General features: G+C 50.3%; 1 protein-coding gene across 1 annotated transcript; it reads left to right on the forward strand.

Moving 5' to 3' along the window:
* The first annotated feature begins 591 nt into the window (after positions 1-591).
* Positions 592-10,117, forward strand: LOC101276274 (NUT family member 2F). Its single transcript, XM_049711371.1, is given in 7 exon segments — positions 592-843; positions 4,712-5,244; positions 6,207-6,335; positions 7,382-7,693; positions 7,920-8,301; positions 8,714-8,956; positions 9,428-10,117. Coding segments are annotated over 7 exon segments (2,511 nt in total). The 3' UTR covers positions 10,088-10,117.
* Positions 10,118-13,213: the final 3,096 nt, after the last annotated feature.

Below are 13,213 nucleotides of genomic sequence, written 5' to 3' on the forward strand. Positions count from 1 at the left end.
GGCTAGGCCCGTGAGCCATGGCCGCTGAGCCTGCTCGTCCAGAGCCTGTGCTCCGCAACGGGAGAGGCCACAGCAGTGAGAGGCCCGCATACCGAAAAAAAAAAAAAAAGTTACTAGTAAAGCTATGAGGATGTTCGCTAGTTCTTCACTCATATTCCAGTGACCTGAGCTACACCTTTGGAACCAGATGAGGGTTTTCAACTCGCAAGAACTTCCCTCTAGCTTTTGTACTCTTCAGAACGCGCAGACTAGAACTGCACCTGTTTAATAGCTCGCACACAGTATTTATCCCGCACTGTAGGTCCCGCAATCACTGAACCCTTCATGCAGCCGGCTCCCCAGTGGTGCCAGTAACCCTGGGGTAAACACCTCAAGGGAATCGAGCTCTATGGGGGTGTGGGGGGAGTCTCCTTACATGGACAAGGGCACAAATAACCCACAGGGTGAACAACAGCGCATAGCGGTGACACCTGAGGGGTGAAAAGTCCCCGTACCCCTTACCACAGGATTCCTATAATTGACTCTAAAGGCCGCCATGAGACACCCCGCCCCCCCGACGGCCGTTGGGGCCCCCGCCCCCCGCGCTCGCGCATGCGCTCCTGTCTTCCGGAGCAAACTGCCCCAACAGACGCCGGGAGCAGTTGGAGGACGGCGGTCCACGTGCCCGAGAGCCCCGCCCCAGTGGGCGTGCGCAGGCGTGAAGGCGCGGGGCGCGCGGGCATCTGTTCCAGAAGGTCTCTGCAGGAGAGGAGAGAAGTGAAGGGTTGGGCACGCTGCGGAACTTCTCAGGCGACGCTCCTCGCCGGGAACCTTCGTGACGGTCTCTTCTTAAAACCAGCTCTTGTGAGATGTGCACTCGTGATTTTTATATTGCACACGTGAAACCCATGCACTTAGATACAAAGAGTTCTGGAGAGCTCCTCTCTAAGCACAGTAGCCTCAAGTTGGGGCAAGTGCTTTCATGCCCTTTGGACATCAGTTCCTTGGTTCTTGTTTATGCCTTTCAAAAAACAGTAGGTCCTTTTTCCTAGCAAGCCTGAAGTTTCCATTAAAGAACAATTCTAGGAAAGAATTTCAGACCTGGGAAACACTCTTAAGATACTGTCTCCTGACTCCGTTCCTAGAGTTTTTTCCAAACGCATTTACAGTAATAGAATTTTTTTTCTTAGTGTATTAAATACATGGAGGTTTTTCAATAAATGTTGATTCACAGGTGTTTCCTTTGTACGGTTTTGTCTTTTTTTTAATAACTTTGAGAAAGAGTTGACAATCTGGGCCAATTTCAACACAGCAGGTAATATGGGAACAATTTTACTTTCCCTCCCTCCTTTTTTGTAATATCTTGCAGAATTTCAGTTGGCAATAAAAACAACAACAACAACAAAAATAGTAGCGGGATCAACTTACTGACCTGATTTTTTAATACTTCCCAAAGAAACTTCAATCATCAGATCCTCTCTCTGGTCAATTTCAAGATTAGAGCATTTCTCACTCAACAGGATGCCTCTGAAGACCCCTCACACCTAATAGCACTATGCGCCTCCAAGTGCACAGAGAAAAGACACAAACATGGTATCTCTTCGTTTCTTTAATGTTTCGTGATTGAGTGGAAATGAACTGTCTTCTGAGGCTTGTGATGCATGTCCAGAGATGTTTTTTCTCAGTAGTCAATGCCTGCCCCCAACCTCTGTGCAGGAATAGTCAGAGATCATGATCCAAAGGAATTTTAGATACTCCCTTCTGTGACTGGTCTTCCCAAATTACATTTGGGCTAATTTGATTATCTCTGTCTCTGGGGTGTAGGATTTTGAAGTATTACAAAAGTGATTGCAGAATTGGAACTGGCTAATTTTTGCACAGTGCAATTTTTGTATCAGTGGCCTTGAGAAGACTCCTTCAAATACTGTATCAGAATTATGAGTGAGAATCTTGTAAATAATTGGTTCAATGACTGAACAAGGGGAGGAAGCAACAAGGAAGCCTGCCTTCCTCGAGTGCCTGGGTACAATATTTTGCCTCACCATCCCTCTAGTATGAAGTTATTGGTTGAAAATCATTTAAGTTTTCCTTCATTATAAAAGCTCCAGTACTGAGTGTTATTCCCAAATTGTTTATTTTTTTCAGTCCCCAACAGGAGTTTCTTTAGATAGAAAGTTCACCATGATGTTGCTTGAAATATTCTCACCTTATCTTCTCATCTTCTTCTGAGTCAATTTCTCCTGACAAGGGGCAAGGAACTTCTTAAGCACCAACAGGAGTCTTTTTCACACTGTGGAACAGTCCTTCTAAACCTCTGTTTCCCTCCCCAACACCCCACAATCAGTAGGAGTTCTACTGCTGCTACAGCAGTCAGTGAATCTCGTCTCCCAAGATATTGGGTTGCAATCCTCTGAGGTTTTCACCCTTCATCTCCCTTGACAAGTTTCCTAACAGGCCTCTCTTCTCACAACACAAAACACAAATACTCTTTCATATCATTTTGATAGTGGTAAACTGACTGACATGGATTCTCAATTTGAAAAAAATAATCAAACAAGTTTTTTAAAAGGAATGCTACCGTGATTCCCATGCAGATGGGACCATATGCAATGATGAGGCCTAGATTCTAAAGAGCAAGGGTATGTAATACAGACAGGAAATTAACAAACTTGTAAGCAGGGCTTGCAGGCTAGGATTTAGTTGGAAGTGAGTTTGTATGAATGGGGATTGGAAATTGGTAGATGAACTCTTGGCATTGTCTCAAGGTGCACATCCATTTCATGGGTAGTGGATTTTTAACACCTAGAAAAACCAGGGCTCTAGAATGTTTAGTCCCTTTAACATAAGGAAAGAGAAGATTTTCCGCCTTCTTGTTCCTTACTTCTGTCCTTACCCCTACTAAGCCAAGACGTTCAATGCTATATGATGGCTCTTCCAAATCCATTTCATCTGAAGAGCCTGCAGATTTTGTGTATGTTTACAATTGTGTTTTGTGTTGGAGCCAGGATGTACACTTGAGTCTCTTTACTCCAAGTTCTCTTTCTCATAAGGATGAGTAACTAATAATAGCTTGGTATGTTATACTTTTTTGGTAGTGTTGCCAGATAAAATACAGATTTCAAGTTCAATGTAAATTTCAGATAAACAGGAAAAGAATTTGCAGTAAAAGTATGTCCAAAATATTGCGTGGGACACAGTTATACTAAAAACAAATTCATTGTTTATGTGAAGTTCAAAAACCAAATTCAGTTAGGCATTTGTTATTTTTCTTTGCCAGATCGAGCCACCCTATTCTTTCAGGTACTTTGAAATTTAAGGGACTGTAGAAATTCTTGTTCCAGGAATCTAGTGCAGAAACAGAGGAGCCACGATACCCGTACAAAGACAATCATTGGAAATATCCTCAGATATATTGGAACATATATGAATTTTCAACTAGAAAAAACAATGAAGGCATTTTTAAAAATGAAAATAGATTGCGTTCATTTTTAGTTGCATGGCATATCTCTGGAAAGATTTTAATGAAACAGATAACACTGTTTTCCTCTGGGAAAGAGGATTGGGTTGACAGGGGAAAGAGGTGGGAGGAGGACTTGCCACTGCATATTCCATTTTGCACAATTTAATTTTGAACCATGAGAAGGTGTTACTTGCTTAAAATATTATACTAAAATCATTTAAAAGGTAAAAAAACTAAATCTTTAACAACCATGGAATACTATGAGAAAGACATTTAGTGAATTCTGTTCTTGGACATGGGGGCTGCATGACAGTTTTTTGATGGACGGGGGCTTTCCAACACAAAGGATCATTAGTAAGGCTGGTCCTGCTGGATGTTGGTTGGAGCACAAGGACCACTTCCTTAGGAGTGATGTACATACAGCAGTCAAAGACACTGGATCTGCTGAGACAATCCTAATTTCAAATACTCAGTTCCATGTGGCCATAAATACCCAAGTGTTTATCAGACTAACACTTGGGTATTTTGTTCAGAAAGTCTAGTCTCTGTTGAAGTAAGTCAAGAGCCTGGTAGGAAGCAGAGTGTGTTGAGGGACACAAAACTAGGTTGATGGATAAAGACGTGAAAGGAAGGGACCGTCATGTCCAACCTCGGTGCCATGAATCAAAAAAACAGTTTATAAACTGCCTAAAGAGGCACACGCCAATTGTGTTGCCACTGTGTGAGGTGGAAGGAACTTCTGGTTCTTGCCTACCTGCCAGAGCCCTCGTGAAATGTCCCCCCACCCCACCCCACCAAGACCCACGTGCCCTCTGCCCCTCCCCCACTGCAGAAAGTTTCAGCCCACATTCTACTATTTAGATTCAAACTTGTCCCTCCTTTACTTGGATCCTGAGCAACTGCTGAAGCAGGTCACTCTCTGGGTCCTGGTCTTGACTTTTCTCATTGAGGCTACCAGGCAGCAGTAGTCCGTGCCCAAGCCTGCAGGATGGCTTCAGAAGGAGGTAAGCCTATAGGCTGGGGGTGTGTTCTCAGAGACCCTGCCATCTCTCACATCCTTCGGGTTCACACGTGATACTTCACTGTGGGCACATAGTTGGACTGAAGTAGAGGGAGAAGAGAGCACTGAACACAAGCACATTTCAGCTGTGGAGACTAGGGAGCCTGAAGAAACCTGAGACTGCACTGGGGAGGAGGGGTCATTGGAGGTGGATCAAGAGGAATTTCCCTGGCTATGGAGAAAGGATGGCAGCAAGGATGACAGGTTGATTCCCCACGACGCCTTTGGTGGCTAATGGTGGCCGTGGACCCAGTGCCCCTGGGGCTTGCAACCTCACTGTCCAAGTCAGGTCACAAGGGAGTCCAGTGGAGGCCCCCCAGACTCAGACCTTTATCGTTACTCAAGGCCCCCTCACCTGGAGTACTCCAGGGGCCCTCAGCGGGAGTGCTGCATGTCCTGCACCCGTATTCTTAGCAACCCCTGTGATGGAGACCATTGTGACTGCTCCAGCTGTTGGAGTTACTCAGGCTGGCAAGGGAGGCTGGACCCCAGGCTTTCCTCCTCAAGCTCCACCACTAGCTGCCCAGCTGGCCCCTATCATTTGCCCAGTGAACTATGGGCCTTGGCCACATGGCACTTCCAGGCAGGGCAGCCTGGCCACCAACCAGTCCTACGCCTCGCACGGTGACTGCTCTAACCCCCAGAGCGTGTACAGTAACTTCCGACGTTGGCAGCGCCTCAAACCACTGGCCTGGAGACACCTTCCCCAGAGTCCTGATGCAGAAGCTCTGTCCTGCTTTCTCATGTGAGTGAACGCTCAGGGGGTCGTGAGCTTATCGGAGCTTTTAGATAAAGAGGACCTGGGGATGGACTTGCAGGTTAGGTTTCTAGGGATACTGGAAGCAAGGTCTGAGGGCGATGTCCATGCTATGAGAAGGCACATTGTCGGTCATATGGGTGAGCCGCCCAGTCCATGACATCATGACTGAAATGTGCCTCATCTCAACTGACCCCACCACCCTGAGAGTCTAGCCAACTTGCTCTTCCATGATTCTCATGGTAATATGGACTGAAGACTTGCAGTCAGAGAGGGTCGTGGTGTAAGGTGAGGAGCCAAGGAGTGAATGCCGCACTCTCCCGTGGTGCGATCTCCTTTCGTACAGGACTTGATGTACATGGCCGGGGGAGGTCACTTCGGAGGAGGGGGAGGAGTGCGGGGCCCAAAGAGAGCGCTTAATGCACGCCTCGACTTCATTGTTGTGGAGAATTCCACTAGGAACAGGGTGATGGTAGAGCTCTCCTAAGGGTGTGGGCTCTCTCCCACTAGAGTTGTGAGCCTGGCAGGCATTTCCATCCTAAACCTCCGGTCCCTCGTAAAAAGGGGACAATCACACTTCACTCAGAGGACTGGGCAGAAAACTCCTTGGGCTAATCTATGAAGTGTTAGCTTCATAGATGGGCTGGCACATGCCACACCTTATTGATGATAGTGATTTTTATTATGAAAAGGCAACCTTGAAGAGGAAAAGAGCTCCCCAAGGCACAGTGTCCCAGCTATAGCCTGGGAGTGGATGGTCATCCTCGAGTGAGTGTGAGGCGGTGACAGCAGTAGCCGGGAAGGCTTGTCTTTGCCCTCCCAGACACCTGCCTCTCACCCTCCTGTTGCTCAGTCATGCTGCGTTGAGTGATGTGTGGTCCACATTGGCCAGTGGGGTCAGGCAGGTGGGAGCTGGGCTGGGCACGGAGACTGACCCCGAGGGCTTACAGCCCAGTGCTTTGATCCCTGGCCCGCTTGAAGCCCACCATGACGCTGGAGGAGGCACTGTGCAGGGCCATGCAGGAATGGCAGTGCAGAAGCAACTTTGACCGGATGATCTACTACGAGATGGCGGAAAAGTGAGTCAGCGTCCTGGGCCCAGGGGCTGCATGGAGGGTGAGGCGAGTGGGTAAGGGCAGGGTCTGGCCATGGGGGTGCTCATCAGAGAGGACAAAGGAGGAGGGCTGTCACCCAGAACAGGGGCCCCGCAGCCCAGAGGCCCTACTGTCCTCCAGAAACCCCTCCCTCACCTTGAGAGTTTGAGTCTTCTGTCCTTCCTCCACCAGGAGCTCTGCCCTCCCCTGATTTTGACCTACCCTTGCCTTGACATGAAGGTCTCAGGACGGCGCAGGGTGAAGCTGTGAGTCCAGTAGGGGTTCAACTCCGGCCATATGGGCTGGGCCGGGGAAAGAGCTCCACCTGCCAGCCTGCTGCTTCTTTAGTGGTGGGTGGCTGGCGGCCACTGACATAGATTTGGGACCCCCTCTCCTCATGAAAAGTGGCCTGAGTGGGTACCCTGGCATCCCTGAAGAGGCTGGGAAAGCCAGCTGTCATCAACCCAAGGGTCAACGGCCCTTCCTGTGTTTGCTCCATGGTAATCCCCTTGGTTTAAGAAACAAAACCAAACAAACGAGCGCCTCTCAGAGGAAAGGAAGGCCTCTCCTCTGAGCTCAGCATCCACGTTGCCCAGCCTCTCCTGGGCCCTGTCTCCAGGTCTATGTTCCAGGACTCTCAGTCCCAGCCCAGGGTTCTGGATTCGGGCAAGGACCCCTGTAGGGAACACATGCCTGTTCCAGCCTCTGGCTGTCAGCCCTTCACGTGGTTCTGGATGGGGTCGGGGGGCATGAGGAGGGTGCCCCCTGGGTCAGCCACGTGTCCCATTGACCTGGTTCAATTAAGCGACCTGGGTCTATGCTGTTGAATGACCTCCAGTGCTGGTGAGGCAGGAAGGGTCCCAGATCTTGTATCAGTTCCAGGAGCAGCTCTCTGCTGTGGACAGCACCTCACAGGACCTTGACAGCCTCAAGGCACATCCTCTCCCAATCCCTCATTCTTGACTGCCTTTGTTGGGCTCCAGAACCCAGGCCTTTTCCTCAGGGTGGCCTATGCCTCCGTCACCCCCCAGGTTCATGGAATTTGAGGCCAAGGAGGAGATGCAGATTCAGAAGTTGTAGTGGATGCAGTGTGCGCAGGACCTGCCTCCTCCAGCCCCACCGAAGCTGGATCCTCGGGGGCCCCCAGCCCCGAAAGTGGGCCTTCAGCCAGGCACCCAGGTTCCCACTGGAGTTGAAGGCACAGGTAACAGGGACCTAGGGTTGGCTACTGTCCCCACGTGGATCCTTTTCCTTCAAGACAGGGGCATTGGTCTTTCAACCAAAACAGCCACCGAGGCGGGAGGTGGGGGCATGGGGTCTCAGCTGCCCTTTGTCACTATGGGGTATTGACTTGGTCAGTTTTGTAACTCCTCTCACACCTCCCTGTCAAAGGACCCCACAAAAAGTCTGCCTAGGAAGTGGGCTTGATGGGCAGACCCCTAGAAAATTGGAGGTTCCCCACTTCCTTACTTGTGACTCTTAGATGCCCCCCTTACCTTCCCTCTCCAACAGTGCATGAGGCTTCAGGTGGTCCTGACCCCCCCCACACCCACATCAATGTCCCCCAAACAATGCCCTCACCAACGTGCGCTTGGTGGTCAGGAGGTGGACCGGGAGTCCCTCACCTTCCTTCCCTTCCTCCTGCTCTGTCTCAGCCTGTGTTCCCAGGATGTCCAGCCCCAGGGCCCAGCCCTCCCGCCCAAAGCCACACAGGTCCCAGCGGCCCCCAGAGCCCAAGGCACCCAAGGAGATTCCCCCTGAGGCTGTGAGGGAGTATATGGACATCACAGAGGCGCTGGTGGGGCCCGTCCACTCAGCCACAGGCGAGTCAGATGCAGAAGGTGGAGAGGACGGAAATGAGCTGAAGCAGGAAGAGGACGGCACCTACTCGGACCCGGGCCTCTTGAGCTACATTGACAAGCTGTGTTCCCAGGAGGACTTTGTCACCAAGGTAGGATAGGCATGGAGCCTGGGATCTACAAGATGCCAGGGCATGGAACACTCAGCACCCAAGATCTGGGCTCTGCTCAGGCCGTTGGGACTTAAGCTCAGCTCCTTGTTCCTGAACCAGGTGTTAGGGGAGGTTTACGCAGATGTATGTGTGTACATGTTTGTGTCTCTTTGTGTGTATGCCTTTGTGTGTCTGTGTATGTGCCTCTGTATATGTGCTCTTTTGTGTGTGACTGTGTATGTGCATGTTTGTGTGTGTATGTGCGTGTGTGTGTGTTTGTGTGTGTGCTGACCATCCCCGCCTTGTGGAGGAGAGTGGGGTGGGTCTCTGCTTTTCACTTTCCCTCTGGGTCTTCTTGTCTCACAGGCCACTCCTGGCCAAGGATGCTCACAGCCTCTTCTTTCTGTCCGAGGTGGAGGCAGTCATTCACCCTCGATTCCTGGCAGAATTGCTTTCCCCAGACCCACAGCTGGATCTCTTGGACCTAGTGGAGGAGCTGGAGCAGGAGGAAGGGCTCACTCCCGAAGAAGTGAGCCAGAGGAGGGAGAGGGACACTCAGGGAGCCAGGGGACCCCACAGGAGGGGGACTCCAGGTGATCCAGGGGACAGGGGAACCCAGATGTCCCAGGGGGGCCAGAGGAGGGAGGGATCCCCGGTAGAACAGGGGACATAAGGGACACCCAGGAAGACCAGGGCACGGAGGGACCCCAGTGAACAGGGGAGAGGTAGGGCCCCAGAACAGGAGGGCCACCTGGTGCTGTCCATCCCTCCCCTGCCTGGGAGGTCTGGCATGGGGAAGGGCCTGTTCTGGGGTGGGTGCAGTGCAGGGTGAAAGGAAGGAGAGGATGGGGAGCCGGGAGGGGAGGGAAGGGCACAAAGCTGGGAATAAGTTGCAGGAGGATGGCAGGAATGCCACAGTGTCTGTATTTGGATTCGAGTCCTGGAGTCACTGTCCGTCACTGTCCTCCTCCCTCCTACCAGCTGATGCAGAAACAACTCCTGGCCTTGAAAGAGGACGAGGGTGTGCGGGCAGCCCCGAGTCACAGCGCACCCGGAATGGGCTCAAGTCCTTCGGAGTCCGACGCTGGCCAAGGTGCCCAGAGGCACGACCAAGACCCCCATCTAGGGGTCAGTGATGAAGCCTGCCCACCAGAGCTTGATTGTGAGGCTCTTCATAGGCTCATGCAAACAGACACTGGCCTGTGCAGGCCCAAAGCCTTTGTTTCCTCTCGAGGACGTCAGGAGGTCTCTCCATCCCCTCCCCAGGGTCAAAGGCACGCTGGCCCTCTACGGGGACCCAGGGATGCGTCTATGCTCAGAGAGGCCTCTCCTGTTCGGGAGGCCCGAGGGCCCAGGGACGGGTCCGGTGAGGACGAGGAGGAACTCCCCAGCCTGGCCTTCCTCTTCGGCTCTCTGCTGGGTGTCCCAGAGTCCTGCCCATGCCTCAGGCCTGGCCTCCCCTGGAGGTTGGGGGGCCCAGAGTGCTCCCCATGCCCCCTCCCCTCAGAGAAGAGGCCTCAGCCCAGCTCCACCAGCCGCTCCCAAGTTGAGGAAGCAGGCTCTGTTTGGACACCCAGCCACTGCTGAGAAGCTGCCCATCCCCGGGGCTGGCCTCCGGGTGTCTGGGAGGCCAGGCTTGGCTCTGGGGCCGGCTCACCCCTCACAGCCAAGAAAGAGAAAGCGTGACCCATGTGTCACAGAGAAGAGTAGGAAGAGGAGAAGAAGCACTGCAGCCAGTAGGGAACAGCTGGGCCGGCCCTCCAGGGCGGCTCCCAGGGGAGCCTAGGGGCTCCCTGTCATCCCAGTGCTGATCCTAGATGATGTGGGGGGAAGGGAGGGAGGGCAGGACCACCACGGTGGGGAGGGGGTATGGGATTGTGGGAGGTTAGGGAGGTGGGGGAGGTGGGTGTGGCCAGGTGTGGGTGGGAGCAGGACCTTTGGAGTGATGTATATCAATTGTGAATAAAGATAGTCTTGGTGGGAAATGCTCTCAGGCCACTGTCATCTTGTTCATGTTGAGCTGCTCCACAGAGAGGAGCTGATCCAGAGAGGAAGGAAGGATGAGGGCGGTCACAGGAGCTCTGGATCTACAGGTGGCCAAACCTTTCCTCCACATAGACAAGGACTCCTCAGGCTGCCCCTGGGAACGCACAGCTCTCACTTTCCCCAGGGACCCCCTCATCATCCCCTTATCTAAAGCCTGCTTGGCTAGGGGCCTTCTGGGGCATCTGTACCATCTTCTGCATCCCAGAACCTTCTGGGGAGGCAGAGCTGCTTTTGTGCCTTTCAGCCCTCTGGACACTCACCAGTTTCTAGGATGGAGCCTGGAGACAGCCCTTGTCATTATGGAGCTTCTCTCTGCTTCCCTGAAGTGGCCAGGTGACGGCGCTGGGATGACCCTCCACTCATCCAGGGTCTCCTGTGTGGGTGGCCTGACCAGAGAGGAAAAGTCTTAGCCATGGGGACAGGACTGTCTGCCTCGTCGTAGCGGGAGCATCCTCTAGTCCCACTGGGATTATTGCAATGTGGAGAGCGGTGGATGCAGCTACCTCTTAATCCCAATGAGGATGCAACAAGGGGAATGGGTGCGGGGAAATTCATGGAGCACCCGTGAAAGGTGTGTATAAGGGTAATGACAGTTGGGCCCCTTTGTGGAACTTGTGGGATTTCTGTGCAGCAGCATCTCGTTCAACTGAGGGAGGAGGACCCATCTGGCTGTGGCTGTGGGGACTGGCCTTAGGGGCCTATGGGTGTGCAAAGACACCCCAGAACTATACTGTCCCTTCCCTTTCCACCCATGGCTGGACATGTGTGTGTATTGGTATCAACACTGATTTGTATTCCCATATAAAACAGTTCCTCCTAACAAACTATGACCGCATTTCACAAGAACAGCTTGCTCACAGGGGCAGCAGGGTCGGGAGAGAGGTGTCTGTGGCCCCAGATCTGGGTAGGAGCTGGGATCCGTGCAGAGGAGTGTGAAGGCCTCAGTCATCGTCCTGTGGGTGCCGGCAGAGACTTCGAATCATCAGAGCAGGGGAAATGACCCGCTCATAAGGGTGAGACAAGCAAACAATGAGGGGCAGGGAGCAGACCCCTGCTGTCTCCCCGAACTGCCCCCCCCCCAGTCTGCTTAGCCCCCGTCATGGCCTGTGCTGGCCCACCTCTGAAGCTCCTTCCTCCTAATGCACTCAGATGCTCTGACCCTTTGTGAACCCGCCCTGGGCCTCACCCCCCCTTCCCTGCTAGCCAAAGCCTCTTCTCCTGCTTCTGAGTTCTGATTCCTTCCCCAGGACCCAGGCGGGGTTGGGACAGCAGAGACTCCCTAATTCGCCCTCCTCCTCCCTGAGATCTTGACAATCACCTTTGTATGTTTCTATGACTTTAACTACTCTAGATACTTCATGTGAGTGGCTATGACATGTCCTTTTATGAGTGGATTAGTTCACTTAGCATAATGTCTTAGAGGTTTATCCATGTTGTAGCAGGAGACATGATTTCCTTTTATTTCAAGGAAGGACATATTTCACTGTATTTATAGACCCCATTATCCGTTCATCTGTTGATGGACATTTGGGTTTCTTTATATCTTGGGTATTTTGGATAATGTTATGATGAATGTGGGTGTGGAAATATCTGTTTGAGATCCTGCTTTGAATTCTTTTGAATACAAATCCAGAAGTGGGACTGCTGGATCACATGGTAGTTATATTTTTAATTTTTTGAGGAAACTTCATATTGTTTTCCATAAGGGTTGTCCCATTTTACACTCTCACCAACAATGAGAAAGATAGCCACCATCAAGAACTTGGTATATATCCATCTTATAAAAATGTTTATGCTTTCAGCACAGCTGTAGATAATCAAAATTATGTATAATAATAATATTTTTGGTTATATATGGTGTCATGTAAATCATATTGCCTTTGGCTTCTTCTTTTAACATTCTTACTTTAAGAAAAATTGATATATTAGATGTTCTTTAATTTTTTAATTATTTATAATTTTGCATTATATGCATACATTAAAAATAATTTATCAGTTCCCTTGTTGGTGAACTTTTATAAATTATAATGTGACAGGGTAATCAGTTCCAGAGGAAAAGTTTTTCCTTTCAGAACTTTGAATATTTATTCCATCGAATATGGCTTTTGTTACTGTTTTTTCAAATTATGCCATCAGTACACTGTTTCATGGTGGGTGATCAGTTTCTTTGCTAATTGTTTTTTTTAAGATTGTCTTTTGTGTTCTCCAGTTTCTTGACGCGTGATTAGTTTCAGGTTAAAAAAATTTATCCTCCATGTAATCTATTTTGCTTCACTAACTGATAATACACATTCTTCATCTCATCCAGAACATAATATTATCTTTTTCAAATGTTACTTCTACTCATTCTCTCCTGTCTCTACTTCTAGAACCCTGGATATATGTATATTAGACCATCTTATATATATTCTCTATGTCTTCATCAGCTTGGACGGCTATAACAAAATGCCATAGACCTGGTGGCTTGAAAAACAGATGTAATTTCTTAACAGTTCTGAAGGTTGGAAGGCCAAGATCAAGGTGCCATATTCAGTTCCTGGTGAGAGCTCTCTTCCTACTTTTCAGATGGTTGTCTTACTGTGTCCTCACGTGGCAGAGACAAAGAGGGATCTCTCTTGTGTCTTTTCTTCTAAGGGCACTACACCCATTATGAAAGCTCCATTCCCATGACCTAATTACCTCCCAAAGGCCCTATCCCCAAATACATTGAAGGTTAGGGCTTCAACATAAGAATTGGTGGGGGGGATATACGTTCATAGCATTCTGCCCCTGGTACCCAAAATTCATTTCCTTATTGTATACAAAATACATTCATTCTATCCCAACAGCCTCAAAAGCCTTAACTCATTCCAACATCAACTGTAAA

Source organism: Orcinus orca, chromosome 6 (assembly GCF_937001465.1).
Source record: "Orcinus orca chromosome 6, mOrcOrc1.1, whole genome shotgun sequence".
Taxonomy (NCBI): domain Eukaryota; kingdom Metazoa; phylum Chordata; class Mammalia; order Artiodactyla; family Delphinidae; genus Orcinus; species Orcinus orca.